The sequence below is a fragment of the Protopterus annectens genome, chromosome 16.part0 (assembly GCF_019279795.1).
Source record: "Protopterus annectens isolate FY-2018-M chromosome 16.part0, PAN1.0, whole genome shotgun sequence".
Taxonomy (NCBI): domain Eukaryota; kingdom Metazoa; phylum Chordata; order Ceratodontiformes; family Protopteridae; genus Protopterus; species Protopterus annectens.
In genome coordinates this window covers 294,418,296-294,437,734 of record NC_056750.1, presented here as the reverse complement: position 1 = coordinate 294,437,734, position 19,439 = coordinate 294,418,296, and the positions used below count along the sequence as shown (strand labels likewise).

Sequence of the window (19,439 nt, the reverse complement as noted above, 5' to 3'; positions counted from 1 at the left end):
ATCAGATTTTCTGAATTGTTTCGTCCTATCCAAGTAGTACCTTAATTGACGATGAACATCCAGGCAGTGTAATTTTTGTTCAGACCTATTTGAATACTCTGGGAAAAAGACAGGGAGGTCAATAGTTTGATTCAGATTTGATGTTGAAACCACCTTAGGCAAAAAGGACGGGTTAGTTCGTAAGGAAACTCTGTCCTTATGGAACACAAGATAAGGAGAACGACAACTGAGTGCTTGAAGTTCTGAAATTCTTCTAGCTGATGTGATAGCCACCAGAAAGAGAGTTTTCCATGATAATAATTTCAAGGAACATGAAGCTGCAGGTTCGAAAGGGGAAAGAATCAAAGAAGCAAGAACTAAATTTAGGTCCCAAGGAGAAGGAGGATTTCTTACAGGAGGTCTGAGAAGAAAAACTCCTTTCAAAAAGGCTTTGCAAAGTTTGTGGGACATTAGGGCAGATTCAGAAATGCCCACATGGAAATTAGAAATAGCTGCCAATTGAACCTTAAGAGTAGATGGAGATGAACCTGCATGGAAGAGTTCAGCTAGAAAATCAAGGACTAGTTGGATGGAGGCGGTGAAAGGATCTATGTCCTTTCCTTGTGCCCAATATGAGAAGCGTTTCCACTTACTCAAATAAATCTTTCGAGTGGAAGATTTATGGGAAGCTATCAATATATCTCTAACAGAGTGAGATAATTGAGGAAGCCTGGCTACGGTTGGAACTGGAGGAACCAAGCAGTGAGGTTCAGAGAGGGGAGGGAGCGATGAAACTGACCCGACTGGTGGATCAAAAGATCTGGAACTAGGTCCAGATTCCACTGTCGCTCCAAAAGAAATCGATGTAGAAAGGGGAACCACACTTGTCGAGGCCAGTAAGGAGCAATGAGGATCAATGAGGCCTTCTGAGTGATAGCTTTCTGTATTACTTGAGAGATCAGTGGGAAAGGAGGAAATGCATACAGAAGTCCCCGGGGCCAAACTTGGACTAGAGCGTCCCTGCTGGGTTGGCCTGGTAAAGGGAATAGAGTGAAAAATTCTCTGCACTTGCTGTTTTGGGGAGTAGCAAAAAGATCGCAGCAAGGCTGACCTCACTTGAGAAAGATTTCTCTCACTACAGAGTCTTTCAGAGACCACTCGTGAGGCATGAGTATGGCTCTGCTCAACTTGTCCGCAATGTGATTGGACTTCCCGGGGATGTGCGTTGCTATCAGAAAACGCTGAGAAGAAATCGCCCATTGCCACAGTCTGAGTGCTTCTCGACACATGGGGTATGATCTGGTTCCGCCTTGTTTGTTGATGTACCACACTACAGACATATTGTCTGTCTGGATTGCAATTGTTCCCAAGGGAAGAGAGTCTTGAAGGGCTTGCAACGCTAAAAGCACTGCTCTCATCTCCAGAACATTTATGTGCAAGTGGCATTCGTTTGGTTGCCATGTGCCCTGGACTGTCCTGCCCTGATAATGCCCCCACCCGATCAGGGAGGCATCCGTTGTCAGAGTAGCAACCGGAGGAGGTGGAACAAATGGTCTTCCGACAGGAGCTGGGGAAGACATCCACCACATGAGATGATTTTTGCACGCTTGCGTGATCATAATGGTGTGAGACATTGGAAGTTCCTGGTATGACCATTGGGTAAAAAGCATCCACTGAAGGATCCGCATGTGGTATCTGGCCAATGGAAGGAGAGGTATAGCCGCTGCCATGATTCCCAACACCTTTAGAACCAACCTGGCTTTGACTCTGTTGTTGTTGAGAAGAAGTGACACCAATTTGTGAATGTCTGATATCCTTTGGTTCGTTAGCCTTGCAGACATGTTTATAGTATCTAAATTTGCGCCTATGTAGGTAATAGTACGACAAGGCGACAAAACAGACTTTTCGCAATTTATTGAAATACCCAGTTTTTGACAAACGCGAAAAGTATAATCTCTGGCCATCAGAAGGAGATGCTTGGTGGGAGCTGTGAGAAGCCAGTCGTCCAAATATGGAAACACCTGGAATCCTTGTCGTCTCAGGTGAGAAGCTACCACTGCCATGCATTTGGTAAACACCCGGGGGGCAGTGGTGAGACCAAAGGGCAGGGCCCTGAACTGAAAATGACTGGTTCCCAGCCTGAAGCGGAGGAATCTTCTGGAGCGTCTGTTCATCTTTATGTGATAGTACGCATCCCGAAGGTCTATAGAGCACATCCAGTTTCCTTTTCCCAAAAGAGGAAGGATGGATTGCAGCGTGACCATCCGAAATCTTGTTTTCTTGACTGATTTGTTCAAGACACTGAGATCCAAAATCGGTCTCCAGTCCCCTGTTTTCTTTGGAACTAAAAAGAACCTTGAGTAGATTCCGGATCCTTGTTGGTCTGCTGGCACTGACTGAATTGCTCTTTTTGCAAGCAGTTTTGAAATTTCCAAAGCTGCTATATCCCTTTGAGCGGGTGGAACATCTGGAAGGGATTTTGACTGATTTGGAAAACGAAGAAAGGGGATAGAATAGCCTTCGGAAATGATGGACTGTACCCATTTGTCTTGAGTCAGGGATAGCCAGGCTTCTGGGTACAGTGACAATCTTCCCCCGACTGCCTCCGAAGATGGGCAGTCGGGCAACACCTCAGGGATGCTGAAAGGGTTTGTCAGGAAAGGCTTCCCGATTGCCCTGGTTCTGCGGACCCCCCCTGCCCCTAGGGCGACGTCTACCATTGTTATTCCCACCTCTGCCTCTGGTAGGAAAACGACTCTGTCGCCAGGCGAAGTCCCTTGAGATTGTTTACGGAACCACATCTTCCCACCCTTCTGGCCTTTGGGGTAAGGCCTAGAAGGAGTCGAAAAACGGACTCCGACGGCAGAAAGGGTCTTGCCATCAGTCTCGCACCTAGTCAGGGTTTCTTTCACTTGAGGACCAAAGAGAGATGATCCATCAAAAGGGGAGTTCGTGAAAGACGTCTTGAAAGGGTCCGCAAAATTGCACAGCCACATCCAGGCGTGCCTACGTAAGGCTACACCTGTCCCTGCGGCTCTGCTCGCTCCATCGGCCGCATAAGAGAGGAGGCGCATGGAGGAGTTAGATATGGAATTAAGGGTAGCCAGCTGCATGTTCATTTTATCTTGGAAACCCACAGCTGTAGGATCCTTTAACATCTCACTCGCTTCCTTGATCAAGTCCCTTTGAAGACGAGTGAAATGGCACAGGTAATTCAGCGAACGCATGGTAAATGTCGCTGAGGAGAACATCCGCTTCCCGTACCTATCCATGGACCTAGATTCCTTGTTAGGTGGATGGACAGGCACTGAAGGATCAGCCAGTTCCTTCTTTGTGGCAGCAGCTACCACCATAGCATCCACAGAAACTCCTTTTGATAAAAATTGCTTGTCTGATGGAGCTGTGATGAATTTAGAGGGTCTCCTGGGAGTGGGGTCCACTGAATCAGGAGCCGTCCATGCCTTCTTAGCAACCACCTGCATGAGGGGATCGAAGGGGGGGGACACCCAGGAGGTGGAAGGACGAGTGCCATACGCCTCAAGCTACCCAGCTTCGTCCACCGAAGGGTTGAGGGCTGGCCAATTTCCCCTCTGTTTCAGGATCTCCAGAATGTCTGCAAATGAGACATCTTCAGAAGGGGAACGGGGGGAACCCTCCGAATCATCCAGATCTGTGTCTGACGTGATAGACTCAGGTGAGTCAATGTGCTTCCTCTTGCACTTCCTCTTCCGAGGGGGCTCTTCTGCCAAATCAGGAGAGGCCTCGGAAGAGGATGAAATCCCCACAGGGGGCTCCTGAGGAGCTGGCTCTCTGCGGTCCGGGATGAGAGAGTGAGTCGACTTACCCTGAGGCAGCATCGAGGGAGGGGCTGATGGAGCCGACTGTGGAGTAGAGCCAGGCTCTAACACACTCCGCATGACCTCGAATGCACCCCTGTCAGGCAGAGCCAGAGGTCCCCGCTCCGAGGAGCTAAGAACCCCTCGGCACCGACAGTGATGGCTCCGAGGCCGATGTCGGAGCCGAACTCACCAGCGCCGAAGCACCGAGAGGGAGAGGGGGGTCGGACAAGGGTCCGATGCCACTCACCCCCTCGGTGCCGACGAGGGAAGTCCGGCGCCGAGATTCCTCCAAAGAAGAAAACGGAGCCGACGACGGAGCCGAAGACAATTGTCTCGGCCCGGCAACCACAGTCTCGGTTCCGACACGACCCGGCTCGAACTCAAAAGAGAGGAAGGTGGAAAGAGATGATGGACCGGGGCAGGCACCGACTGATGAGTCGGGCTCTGAAGCATCTGGGCTAGTGCCTCGGACTTAAGTAGTCGACTCACCACTCTCTGAAGGTCATGATCGGACAGCCTCGATGACCTAGAGGAATGAGACCTTTGGCTCCGTTCAGACAGCAGGGGAGATCCTGGAGCCGAATGAACGGAGCCAAGAGAAGGTGACCTAGACCTCTTTCTAGTTGTCGGCTCCGAAGATCTTGTCGGAGCCGACACGGGTACCTCGATAACCTCGGCTCCGGCCGGAGCCGAGAAAGCCACAGAAACTGTGGACTGAGACTTATCGGCTCCAGCCGGAGCCGATAAAGGTAAAGGTTGAACAACCTGAGGTCTCGGCTCAGAAGCCGGAGCCGAAGACCTCAATGCCTTAGAGGGCTTCCCTGTTGACACTGACAGGGAATCCTCTGGCTTCAACAAGCCTCTCAGAATCAACTTGTTTTTTCTTTCCTGCAGGACCCTGGGGCTGAAGCCATGGCACACAGCACAGGAGTCCTGCAGGTGCAAAGGCCCCAGACAATAGACACAAGAAGTGTGAGCGTCTGTCAGAGACATTTTCTGACAGCACGCATCACACTTCTTGAATCCGGAGACCTTTGCTTCTTTTGACATATCCCTAACTGACAGGTGTACACAAACACACACCCAAACACACAAGTTATACCCTGTCAGTAAAAATAATAATTTTAGTAGAACACTAAAAATTAAGTACCAAAAAATTAAAGTAAAACTACACAAACACTCCCTAGGGAAGGGAAGGCCAAAGGCCCAAAGGGAGAATCAACAGTTCTTTTAATAAAGAAACGGGAAAAATTAGGGTCGGGGATAAGTTCTATGATCTACACTAATCTAGGAAGAATTTAACTTAAAAAGGGGAAAAAAGAGTAACTTTTAGAAGAAAAAGCTAACACTCACCAGGAACCGGTAGAAGCAACCAACCTCGAAGCTGTAGCGGCAAACGAGATCTGAGGTAACTATCGCCTAGCATTGTGGGATATAAGGGGAGCCTCGAGCCGGTGGAACCAACTCTCGAGCTTTTAGAGTGGCCGAGTCGGAGCCGAGGTCGGCTCCGAACCCATCCAGCAAGAATGAAGGCGAGATAGACAACTTAACATATACAGTTCAGAGCAATATACCACAATCGCAATTAATGACCCTATAAAACATTAGAATTATTGTACCTTTGGTCCAATTTCTCCTAAAGGTCCTGGTGATCCTTGTGGCCCAACTGAGCCCTATAAAAGAAAAAAAAACACACACATTATAAAGACTGCCAAGATTTTTTGAATGATTTGGATTACACAAGTCACAAGTAACACAAATGGGAAAGACAACATTTCCAAGTATGAGTGAAATCAAAATCACTGTGAGATTTATTAAAGAAGAACTTACTGTATACAGCCACCACATGCTCTTCCCCTTTGCATAAGTACTTCCTTTTACTATTTGTTTTGGCTATGTTACTGAGTTTTCTTGTAGGACTTTGTATTACCTGATACTATTCATTTTCATTACATGTGCATGATTATTGACAGAAGCAATTGTAGCACACAAAAGTGGTTTCTAAGAGAAGGATAATGCTGAGGGTACCAAGGGATAAGGGGATATCTTTCATGATATGAAATGCCAAAGGCATTAGAATTAAGAGTGAGCTACATTACTAGAAAAAGGATACAATCACATTATGTGTCTAAACAAAACATGAGTACTTTGTGACAGAGAGTGGGATGTTGGTACTGTGCTAGTGACATGAATGATTTACAAAAATAAGAGTAAGAAAGGTAAAAGTAACATTAAATCTTAAGGCTCTGTTCAGATGCATGACAGGAAAAGTAAAAGGTGAGGTGAAGACAGAAAGAAAGAAAAGTGAAGATGATGTTTCTGAGAGAAATGGTGTTAACAGACAACAGGTTTCCTCTATACAGATTTCAGCAGGTGCAAAAAGGAAAGTATAAGGAGATGGGTGATAATGGAGTGTTCGTTTTCACAGATCTTTATCTATAGCTAGTAGAGTTTGATTTATTGACCTGAATGCATTAATATATACCTGTAAAAGTAATTAAAGGGTCAGTGTGCATTCAAAGGATTTTGAACTGGCACATTTGTATGTTTCTAAGGACTGTTTTGTTCAGATAACATTCTGTTCTGCTATGCTCTCTCTTGTCCTGGCCTATATGCTTTAACTGTGGGACTTGTTTTCTTCTTGGCTCAAACCTTTTTTTTTAAAGAATGCACCCCTAAAGTACTGGAGATCACACTTGTATAAGCTGAGAGTTTCACAGAATGCATAGGCTCTCTGATTATACTGTACAGACAAGCACCACCCCCAAAAAGGGGAGAGGGGTGGAACATTGTTTCTATAACCTGTGATGCCTAATTTTATGGGCCTGAAAAAGGCATTAAGAAGTTATTAAGCTAAAGCATTTGTATGGGGTGTTTGTAATGTTTTTTTCACTTCTTTTTAGTGGAACCCGATTAAGGAATGGGAACAAGAGCAAGTTTGAAAAAAAAGTGAGATTAACCCTACTAGACTTTTATTGAGTGGTTCACAGGAGCCTTCATTAAGGGAAGCTCAGCAGGTACTATTAATCTGAACCTGAGGAACTGTCTGATACAATCATGCACAAGAGACTAGATGACAAGTGTCAGTGATCTATGAGGGACAGCATGGTCAAACTGGTAAGAAACTGATAAAGGGATGATTTCAGACAATGGTAAAAGAAGTCCTTTCAAGAACTAAAGCATTTTTAAGCAGGAAGCCACAATACTTGGTAACTGGGTCAACATTATTCAAAATACTGCTGTCAAAAAATGAATATGAGTTTAGTAACAGAGATTCAAATATTATTTGAAGTCAACATACTGAACCGGTGTTGAGCACCTGTAAATGGATTTAGAACAGGGAGGTGAGCTAATGGCTGATGACAAGGGTTAAAAAAACTAACTAAATAAAGGGATGAACTTTAGCTGCAACAATCCTGTGAAAATGTATGCCATGGGAGAAGTAATTCTGGGGTTGAAAATGGGGCAAAGGGCACAGGGTTTAAGAAAATATCCAAAGTGACTGTGGTGAGCAGTGCAAAAAAGGAAACAGCCAAGGCAAAGAAGATGTTATGACACACATTAAGTACAAATATAATTTTACCACTTTAAAGAGCATTAATTAGACCATACTAGAGTACTGATAAACATTCAATTACTGTACAGCAAAAGAACAGAAAGGTAATAAAAGAGAAACAATCATGTTCTACAAAACAAAGTCATAATGGATAACTGTGATAAAGAGGCCAAACCTCAGTATGGCACAGGCTGATTACAAAAAAGAATAGCATATGACAGTCCTGGATCATCCCAAATTATATAATGCTTACAGATCTATAACATTCTTAAGACATTTGTAAACTGCACTGAAATTATTATTAAAAAGTGGCACACCATTATACAGCTGGTCATGAAGATGGGCAAATTACTATTCCATATGTGGGAATCCCACCAGAAATATTTCAGAGTGTTTCTATGTCCCAACTAAAGGGTACAAAGGTCACACAGACAAACCATTCAGTAAAAACTACGAGAAATGCCCAGCCTCACACTCTTTGCAATTTCTGTTCACTGCGGAACATCTTAAATCTCCTGTAGTGGAGGACCAAGGGACATATGAAAATGACCCCTTAAAGGCATACCAGTGCTTCAGTTACATGGCTTCTGAGTGTTCATAACTTTTTACTTTTCAAATCTTTATAGGTATGTGCATCCCAATAAAGTCAATTCTCACTTGCTGTAAATATGCCATGTTTTGGGCTTTTTCCTCATCAGTACAGCATAAGTGGATGGTTTGGCTATACATTAGAAACACAGCACCTAAGAACAAGCCTGATGTCCATACACATTAGGGTGCCTATAAAATATCCAAACCAAACGGTAAAAATCTCACACAGACAAACCATTCAGTAAAAGATGCAAGAAATACTCAGCCAAGCAACAGTCTTCACTGAATAACACCTTAGCCATCCTGTAAAGGACATAACAGTGTTTCAACTGCATCACTTTTAAATGCCGATGACTTTTTACACTTTAAACCTTAAACCTCCTGTAGTGGAGGCCCAAAGGATATTTCATCATTGCTGTTTTGCTTTGCTCTCAGTGCATTAAGTTATGCCATTTTGCTTTCCCCAGTCCATGAAGTTACGTAGCTGTCAGACTAACAGATTAGGCTATGGATGCAGTCTGACTTAAAGAAAAACATTCTGCCTAGTGACACCTCACCTCCATTTTGTAGAAGATCTATAGCTTTATAACACACCAGGCAAACAACTAAAAGTGCAAATACAAGTATTTAAAACCTTTTCAAATGTTACATGAATAACTGGGACTCAACAAACACGCAAAAACAATATTTACACAGCAAAACTGCAAAAAGTAGCATTAAGGACATATCAACTTTGATATACTGCTATGCATCAGAAGTAAAGCATCTTTGCCAGTCATTTCCTTTTGTCTAGATTAACTGATTAAATTCAAAGTTTTAGTAAGCTAATACTTAGCTATTTAGAGACTAGTTCATTCTGTAACCAAAAGATCTGTTAAGCTGAAAATAGCATGGTAATATCCATATTGTTGCACTAATGAGTTTAGGGTGTCCATGAGATTAAGTAAGAAAAAAAAACAATCTGAAGGAAATGGTAAGGAACATACTCTGAATCTGCTTTCATCAGCCAATGAAATACAACCAATTCCATGTAAATTAATCTAATAAGCTACACTGCATGGAAAGAACATCTGCATAAGTCCTACATACCTGTAACAGTAGATGTTCAAATTCCTCACTGTCTCAGTGGCACTTTGGGTTATCTACCAAAGTAATCCATTTCCCCTCTCATCCTGTGACAGTTGACTAGCTAAGCATATCTTGAGAGGAAAGCCTTCAGCTATCAAAGGAAGTGAGTGTTTAGACATTTTTGCTTCCACAAAGCAAGACAGCAATGTACTTGAAGCCAGAATCATTTGGCAAGAGTAAATTTACAGTGAACCACAATACCATATGAAAACCAAATCCAACAACAACTGAATCAAACATGGTGAAACCCACCTCAACTATGCACAATCGGGGGTGGGGGTGTTGCTTGTCTTGTGTATCTAAATAAGACGATGAGGCTTGGGTGTTCGTTTAAGTAGTTTATTACACACAAGCACATGAGGATGGATGACTGGAACATTAAGCTTAAACAAATTGACTGACTGCTACACACATACATGCTTTCACTCTGGCTGTTAACTCAAAATGGCACTCTTGCTTGCACATGCTCAGTATTTATATGCACATGCCCACTGACTGGAATGCTTCTTAAAGGTACATCACACAATCTGATCTACGGGGGAGCAGTGCTGCCACTGAGACAGTGAAGAATTCAAGCATCTTTAATGCCCGTGCTTGAAACATTTGTATGTATGTATGTATTCCATTCGAAAATATTTGTAACAACTGTTGACCAAGATAGTTCAGAAATCCTGCTTAACTGAAGTGGCTCTTTATGTTTATGGGGTTTAGTGCTATTACAAACAGAACGAGATGGAAGTACCTTCTCAATATCTTTTGACAAATAAGGCCAAAATACTAGTCCTCTCACCAAAAGAAGGGTGGCCACAATGCAAGATTTTAATATACTATTGTTGCAAGGATTTTGGAATAATTATTTTTGGACCTTTCATGATAATACCATCTTCCATCAAAATCTCATCTCGGTAAAGAAAATACTGCTGCACATCTACTGGTGAGCAAGATTGCTTTGAAGGCTATTCTTGACTGATAAAGTGGTTGAGCTTCTGGAAAATTGGCTCTGAAGCTGTGCAAGTTCTAAGCTCATCAAGACGTGTGGAAGAAACATTTCTCACTTCCATGAGTTCAAATTCAGGTTTGTTCATTATCATGCTGTTCAGTGGTTGTTCTGGGCAATCAGGATAAAGTACCAGCAAAATAAAGGAGTTTGCCTTTTGTGCAAACAAGACTGAAATTCTACTTTTGCAATTTGAGCATCACGCATTGAAATCTTGCAGGAGCTGTGTGCATTGGCTTTTTCAAAATAGTGACTAAAGGTTGGTGGTCAGTCCCTATTTGAATAGGTCAACCATAAATATAATCATAGAACTTCAAACATGCAAATACAATTGCCAAGAGGTCTTTCTCTATTTGAGCATACCGCATCCTGGTTTGGGTTAGGGTTCTCGATGCATAGTCTACTGGTCTACCCTCCTGAAGAATGAATGCACCAAGACCAAACTTAGAAGCATCACAAGAAAGAGTTACTGGTTTGTGAACATCATAGTATCTTAAAGTAGGGGGACTGGCAATTTTCTGTTTCAAGACATCAAATTATCTTTGGTGTTGTTCTGACCAGGGCTAGGATACATCTTTGCATGTCAGCTCTCTAAGCAGTGCTGAAAGTTGACTCAAATCTGGAATGAACTTGCCTAAATAGTTGCGTATGTCAAGAAAATGTTGTAGGGCTTGGACATTGTCAGGAGCTGGCATCTCAAGAATTGCAATTTGGTTGGAAGGATCTGGTCGTAAGCCTGAACTGGTAAACAAATGACCTACATAAGTAACTTCTTGTAGCCTGAATTTACATTTCTGAGGATTCAGCTTAAGATTCGCTTCACAAGCACATTCCAGAACTTTCCTGAGGTTTCTACCATATTCAGCTTCACCACTACCTCCTACAAGAATATCATCTACTATAATTGAGCAATGATAACCAGAAAAAAATTGTTCCATCGCAAGTTGAAAGACTTTATTCCAAATGGCATTCTCAAAAATCTGTACCTTCTAAATGGTGTACTGAATGTGGTTAGCAATGAAGATTCCAATCAAGCAAAATTGGCTAAAATTAACTTTTTGCATCTAAGACAGAAAAAACAGTGGCATTTGGCATGATGGTAGCAGCTTTCTCGACTGTACATACAAAGTGATGAGGTTGTTTTAGTGCTTTGTTCAAATCTCTTGGATCAATACATATTCTAATATCCTCTAAGCTTTTCTTATGAGCTACTACCATAGAAGATACCCATTCAGTTGATTCTTCTACTGCATAAATTACTTCTTGTTGCAGCATTCTGTCTAGCTCAGCCTTGACTCCATTCTGCATAGATAATGGAACTTTCCATGCTGGTCTAATGACTGGGCTTACCTAATGGTCTAACTTCATGGAATACACAACTGGGAGTTTGCCTAGTTTGTCTTCAAAAATATCAGCATAGTCAGAAAAATGTTTGGATGAAATTTGAGCTGTTATCATTCAAGTTTACATGTTGGACTGTCTTATTAAATGAAAGCAGTCCCATTTTCAAAATGTCTCTGAAGCCTAATAATGACTGCACGTTTCTCTTGACTATGTAAAACGGCAAGTAATAGCTGTTCCCAGCAGAGTAACATGAAAGCACTATTTTGCCTTCAGTTTGAATATCTTCACCACGATAAGCAACAAGCTTCGCACACTTTGCCAGATTAAGTTGTTCTCCAGCTTTTACGCTAGTAAATGCTTCTGCTGACATAACATTGTGCTTTGAACCAGTATCTACTCTGAATTATACAGGTCTCCCATTAATCAGAACAGTACAAAATACTTTGCTCTTTGCCCACAAATCTACTGCACTGTCTGTTTCACCAAGCACAGACACACCATCAACATAAAAACTATGGTTGCAGCTTTCTAATTGATCAACTTGCCTCTTTGAATGTTCTCTTTTAATAAAAGAATGTGCCCTTTTAGATTTACAAAAACCTTTGAAATGATTCCACTTTTTACATGTGTGGCATTGCTGACCAAAAGCTATGCACTTTTCACATTTGGGCTCATGATTTCCACCATAATTAGACAGCTAACAATAAGGTTTGGTACTGCAGCTAACTTTGTTAATTTATAGTTGGTGTTAGATTTGTAAGCAACCATGAACCACTTTGATTTATATTTCCGCTTCATCTTAGTTTTATGCACACTATCAACATTATCACTGGAAGGCACTGCAAGCATACTTTTCTCATTTGTAAGCATATTAGTGTGCTTTTCTGTAAGCTTATATATCTGACAAATCTCAATGGCCTTACTCCAAGTTAAATCACTGTCTCAAAGCAAAATCTTTCTCACTGCATCATTATTAACATCACACACAAGCCTGTATTTTATCAACTCATCTCTTAGATCACCAAATCTGCATGTTCATAGGTTCATAGTTGCCATGTCTGGGATTAGAATTCCTATCTAACTAGTTTATCACACTACAGCATTACACAGTTATAGGATGCACCACAGAGATTACGTTTTAGCCTTATTTCTCAAATCAGTTATATATGCTGTAAAAGTTTCACCAGGCTTTTGACCTCTTGTGTAAAATAAGTGCCCTTCCATTGTAATATGTATTTGGGTGCTACACATTTCTTTAAATTTACGTTTTAAGCACTCAGGATCTTCCCATGTTTCAGCCAGTACCGCAATATGGCGGTCTTCCCCTTCCCCTGCAAACACAGCAGGTGCATACAAACATGAACATTCTCTTTCAATGGCTTCTGACCCAGCTACATTAAGCAAAAAAAAATGCCTTTGAACATGTGTCTTTGTCAGAAAAATCACCCTGTATGAAAATATACTCTTGCTCAAACACTCTCCAATTTTCTGCAATATTGTTATCAAACACAAGTGGACTGAGTCTGCGAAATCCTTCTGCCATGCCAACAAATTACTTTGAAGCAGAGTACAAACTTGGCCCATGTAATTATGCACGAACATGCACTCACACTAGGTACTTGTAATAATATTCAAATGCACAAAATCTCCTTGAAATGACTGCGCTTTGCGAAATAACTGTACTCTAACAATGTACACACTCGCTGACACTTTGCACACAGGATACTTTGAATAGCTTTAGTTAATGCGAAAAAGTACTACATTATGAAAAAATATGGTCGTTTTTCTTTTTTATGCATTTTATGAGATTTGGATACTGTTTCAAACATTTTTATAATTAGTTTGAATATTTTTATCAATATTTCCCAGTTTTGAACATTTCGTTTAATTAGAAATTCGTTTTGAGCATTTTGAATGCTTCGTTTTATACCTGTTGCATAAAAAATCATTTAAGCAAGTTTTAGTACCTAGAATTCATTTCTGACCTGTTTGCGAGTTGTTTGAGGTTCGGATAATCCACTCCTGTATATTACATTACCGATTGTGCGCCTCATGGTTTTGACTTCAGATCCCATTCTGACACCATGTCACTCGTCTTGTGTATTTAAATAAGACAATGGGGCTTGGGTGTTCGTTTAAGTAGTTTATTACACAAAAACAGATCAGGATGGATGACTGGAACATTAAACTTAAACAAACTGACTGACTTACTACAACACACACATGCTTTCACACTGGCTGCTCACTCAAAATGGCACTCTTGCTTGCACATGCTCAGTATTTATATGCACATGCCCACTGACTGGAATGCTTCTTAAAGGTACATCACACACTCTGATCTACGGGGGAGTGGTGCTGCCACTGAGACAGTGAAGAATTCAAGCATCTACTGCTACATGTAAGGGGGACTTGCACAACTGTACTATGTTCATCATTCCCACTGCCTCTGTGGCATTTTGGGTAGATTCCTAAAGCTTACCCTACTTGGGAGGTGGAAGGATCCAGAAGCCAATGAAGAATGGTCTAACAAAGCCTGCTCTGGACCTTGAAAAGGAATCCAGTTTGTAGTTCTTTGTGAAGGTATGAACAGAGGACCAGGTTGTTGTCTTTAGAATGCTTCTACGGTCCATCTCTTTCCAGTATGCAATCAAAGAGGATAAAGCCTTAGTTGAGTGAGCCTTAACTTTGCCTGGAAGACATTTATCATGGTGGGAGTAACAGAAAACAATAGCAGAAGACAGCAATGGTTTGCTTAGAAACAGGTTGCCCTTTCTTAGTCACAGTATAGGAGACAAACAGCTGTTTAGCATTCTAAAAGGGCGTTGTTCTGTCAAGGTAGCACCTACAATGCACTGCACATCCAAAGTAAGTAGAATCTTTTCTGCTTTGTTTTTTAGATTAGGATAGAATTCTAGAAGACTGATGGCTTTATTCAGTGTAAATTCAGACACAACTTTTGGCATGAATGATGAATAAGCCCATAACACAACCCTGTACTTGTGAAAAATCAGATAGGTTTGGCCAACATGAGAGCTTGCATCTCAGAGACTCACCCTGCAGTCATCAGAGCAATGAGTAAAACAGCCTTCCAAGTAATGAACTGTAAATTAGCTTGAGAAGCAAGTTCAAAAGAAGGTAAAGTCAATTTTTCAAGAACAAAGCTGACATCCATGGGAGGTGAAAATTGCTTTCAAGGAGGGCTAAATTTCATAAACTGTTTGACCACAAAAAGTGACAAAAGTGGAGGATCCATGAGCAGAGCAGACAACAGGCAGACAAGCTGAGATGACCCGGAGATGCACTTTGATAGAAGCATATGCTTTGCCATCTGGCAGGAAGGCTAGCCTTTTCACTGTGTCTATCTAACACCCCAGGAAAATAATGTATTGAGAGTGTGAGTAAGAAAGGACTTTTGAAGCCCAGGTAGGAAAGAATGGATGTGACCTTGTCCAAGACTCCATGCAGCTGGATATGTAATCTGCACACATCAGCAAGTCATCTAAATAAGAAAAATATGGATGCCTATGGTTCTGCAATAGGCAATCACTGAGGACAGACACTTTGTGAACACTCAAGTGCAGTACACAGCCCAAAGGATAATGCAGAAAACTGATAAAGTAAGTCATACACAGCACATCTCAAATATTTCCTGAAATTGGGAAAAATATGAATATGATAAGCATCCTTGAAACATAAAATCAAAATGAAATAGTGCTCTGCAAGCCATACTAGGACTGACTGCAGGGTGAGCATTTAGAATTTTGGACCTTTTATAAAAGGACAACCCTAGGACACGTCTCCAGGAGTGCTCCTATTTTGGTACCAAAAAAGATTCTGGAGTAAAATCCTTTGCCTTTGTGTACTGCAGTTACTGGTTCTATGATACCTGCTTCCATCATGTAAAAGTGCATTGAAGAAACAGCTCTATCTGGTCTGGTGGGAGGGGAGATTTCCTCTGAAATGGGGAGGATTTTCTATCCACTGTCAAGAGTATTCTCTCTGAATTATTCTCAGAACCCATTTGTCTGACACTATTTGCAGCCAGGCTGGAGGGTTGAGAGAGAATGGGGGAAAGTGGAAGAGAAGGAAGGACAGGAGGGGTGTAGGGGGTGCGCAGTGATTCAGCATAATCACTCCTTTGCATGGGACTGAACCATTTCCAAAAAAATAATTCATCTTGTTTGGTTTCAAAGAATTATCCTCCAGTCATTTCCTTTTGTATCCCTGACTTTTGTTTGGCTGGGAGTTTGTTGCTCTGCCCCTTGAAGGAAAACATCTTGCTTGGGGAAAACTTGGGTACATGGTACATCCTAGATAACCCATGCATTAATTTGCCTCTATCATTCCACTGTTTGAGAATCAAAGTACAAAGGATTAGTCCAGATAAAATTACTTTAGCTAACAGATCTAGGAGCCTGTCTCTCTGATGCCCTCCTTGTGGAAGGAATAAAGATACCTAGCCAAGTAGTTTATTCAGTTAAAAACAGATGGTCCGAACACCAATTCAGAAATTAAAAGTGCATTCAGAATTTTCAGCTTTTACATCATCAGTGGAGTCCTAATTATGTAAACAAGCATACTGTCTTAATACAAAAGAAAAAGCAGCATTTCTCAAGATTATACCTGCACATTCAAGCATATCTCTCAAAGCGTGTTTCAAAACCTGAGTCAAATTAGAAAACCATTCATATAAGACTTTTGCTCTGCAGATATAGATGCAGCAGAATCAAACTGTGAACAAGCTGTAAAAATTTCCACATATAGCTTTGACAATTTAACACTCTAAAGTCTAGATTTCTAGAAACAGACATCCTTTTGCCCTGAAGATCTAACCATTTTCCCTCTTTGACTGGAGGTGTTGGAAATGATGAAGCCAAGGACTTTTTATTTGAACAAGCAGTCAAATAAGGTAAGAGACCTGTCATATCCAAGGAGACACAATATTTGCTCTTAGTCTTTTTAAGGGCAGTTTGCAGATACTGGTGTCCTGCAGGCAGCGTATAAACATGTTTAAAGGCCAGTAAGACAGGGAGGGGATAGCCACAGAAATGGGCATATTATCCTCAATAAGGTCATCTACACTGCTTAGCTCTGAGGTAGTTCCTGACTACTCCCAAATTAAAACATCACTAAATCTAGCAATCATTTGAGGAAAAGTGATCACTTGTTTGGACTTAAGCTCTGGGTCACATTCCAAAGAATAAGAGTGAATGGACTTAGTGTCAACTAGGAAATCATCATTGTCCTCATCTGGTTCCATATCATTCTCTGAAATAAATGAAAGGCCTCTTGCCAAACTAGCACTAGAGACATGTATGGGAACACAAACATCAGAATTAATTGTCTGCAGAATACTCTTGGACAAGGAAACCACATCAGCCTTATAAACATCTATAATCTAATTATCAACTGTATGATGAAACTTATATTTCTGTTTTCTTGTGAACTTCACTGCTAGATAAAATATTTTGGGACAGAGTATTATGTCTAGAAAGCAATCTCTTACCCTGGACTACTCCTGCACCTAAAGAATTTTGTTCTCTCATAACTGCGTCATGTACTGGAACAGCCATGGAGGATGAGTCTAACCCCTATTCTATAGTTACCAGCACAACTACACTAGAGAAAGATGGGACAAAAGATAAATGGTCTGCAGGCCGAGTGGGCCCAGACAGAATTACTAACCACAGGCTGAGGCATATTTTTATTTAGTTTTTTTTATTTTTAAGTACAACTGGATTTGATGGGGGGGGGGGGGGTACCAGAGTTGGGATCCATCAAACCATGGGAGAGAAAACTCCAGCCAGAATAATAAACTGACAGTACTGGATAATGTATCACAATAAATATCTAAAGTTTCTAGTAATACATTATTTTCCCACGCATTAAACTTGGCCACATGGTGCTATTATCACAAAAACAGTTTGAAAAATATTCAAAATTATTTTACAACTAGCATAAATTAAAGAATTTCCAATCCACAAAGTCCAAACACTAAAGCAACCAATTTGTCAAACCAGTGTTAAAATTTACATCCACATACTCTTACCATGTTAAACTATCATAAAATAACATTTAATAGCCATTTAAACTAAATTTCCTTGTCAAAGTAAAATCTTCACAGTACATTCAAATAACTTATTTTGCAGTAAAACTGTGATCCAATGTTAAAAACATACAGAAAAGAGTCATACATCATACAGAAAAGAGTCATATATACAGTAAATAATGTACAACAATAAAATAAGTTTTGCCATGGTGGTGCAGCGGTTAAGTGTTGTCGCCTCACAGCAAGAGGTTCTCCCGTTCGATTCTCGGCTGGAGCACCTTCTGTGTGTAGTCTGCATGTCTTCTCCACGGTCGAGTGACGTTGAAGACATGCAGGTAGGTGCGTGCATGAATGGATGTGCCCTCTTTGAAGGTTGGGTGTTGGGCTGGTAACTCAGCACCGTAAAAATCTACTGCCAATCATTAGCAGACCGGAGTTCCGATGTGGCGACTCCTAACCGGGAAAAGCCAAAAGACTTTTTTTTAATAAAATAAGTTCTGCAATATTTTCCTGTCAAAAGATGAAAGTAAAATAGAGTAACAACAGTAAAGACAGGCCTCCTAGTGTCTAACAACACACATACACACCGCACTTCTGAAAGAAATATGGGTCTATGTTCACATATCGAAGAAAAACTTCATCGAACAGCTATTCCACGAACACTAATTCGCGAACATTGCTTTCATCAAAAAATGACATCATCGTAAAAAAATAATTGAATGCTAATAGCTGGCCAACAACAAGGAAGTAACCTACAAAGGTGGGGGGCTGTGCCCCAAACACCCCCCAATGTAGCAACTCCGAAATTGTAGTACAGTGGGGAAAGGGCAAATTTTCAAAGGTTTTGTTTAGTTTACCTTATACAGTGTGGTACTTTCTTGTTGTTGGCCAACTATTACCTTTCCATGACTTTTTTAAGATGATGATTTAACTCTTCAATGAAAGCGAGGATCATGGATTACTGTTCGTGGAATAGCTGTCAGATGAAGTTTCCTTCAATGTGTGAACAGAGACCCAAGAAATACTGAAAGTTTCCTCAGAAACAATAAAAATAGCATTTGTCAAAGACAGAAGCCAAATAAACACTGCTACAAACAGAAATTCCCACAGAAACTATGTAAACACTGACAAAATGAAATATTAAAATTAATATTTTTTAAAGAAACATAAAAATAGAAAGAAAATAAAAAGTCTAACAATACAAGGGGAGAAAGGGGGTCCCCAAATGGGGCTTACCTGAGGAGAAAGCTGGAAGAATCAGCACTACATCCTGTAAGAGTAAGAGGTCTTTCTTCCTTGGGTGGCAGTAAAAGACTGAACACTCACTTCCTATCACAGTTGAAGGCTTCCCTCTTAGGATATGCTCAGCCAATCACAGGAAAAGAGAGAGGGAGGGTTGTATAACCTTTTGAAAGCTGGCCAGTACTGGGTAACTTCAACAGATAACACAAAATGCCACTGAGGCATTGGAAAAGATGAACACTATATGTCTGTTCTGTGCTGTGGAGGGATAAAGCCCTGACTGTGACCACGAAGCCATTTGATCAGACAGTGACCCATGGGCTGAAGGTGGCAAAATGGAAGGGACAGAGTGGGCAGCCACTGACAGTAAACCTGACTATTATAGAGGGATGGGAGCAGACACACCTGATGCTGTCCTGACAGCCAGCACAGGCTGGGTATCATAATGGTAAATACCACTGAAGTTATGGGATTGTTTTAGGGATATGAACAAAAGGCATCATAAGTATAACGTAACCAGCTCAAGTATGCGCTGGGCCATATAAGATTAGCACTGATATTGTGGCCATCCCTCACAACAAAGTTGGAAGGGAGTTATAGCATATGTAAATACTGCTCTGTTGCTGCCTGTATGATGGCTTTCTGCTTGGCTGTTGTCTAGCCCTGGGCCACCTATGTCACAGAGCTATGATACAGATTTTCATTGAAAACTGG

General features: G+C 41.3%; 1 protein-coding gene across 1 annotated transcript in view; it reads right to left on the bottom strand.

Annotated features, from left to right (window-relative positions):
* Positions 1–19,439, bottom strand: part of LOC122790588 (collagen alpha-1(XXVII) chain-like) — a 1,538,899-nt gene that overhangs the window by 1,196,541 nt on the left and 322,919 nt on the right. The window contains exon 12 of the mRNA XM_044058114.1: positions 5,438–5,491. Coding sequence (XP_043914049.1) covers positions 5,438–5,491 — 54 coding nt within the window. The remainder of the gene's footprint in view (positions 1–5,437; positions 5,492–19,439) is intronic.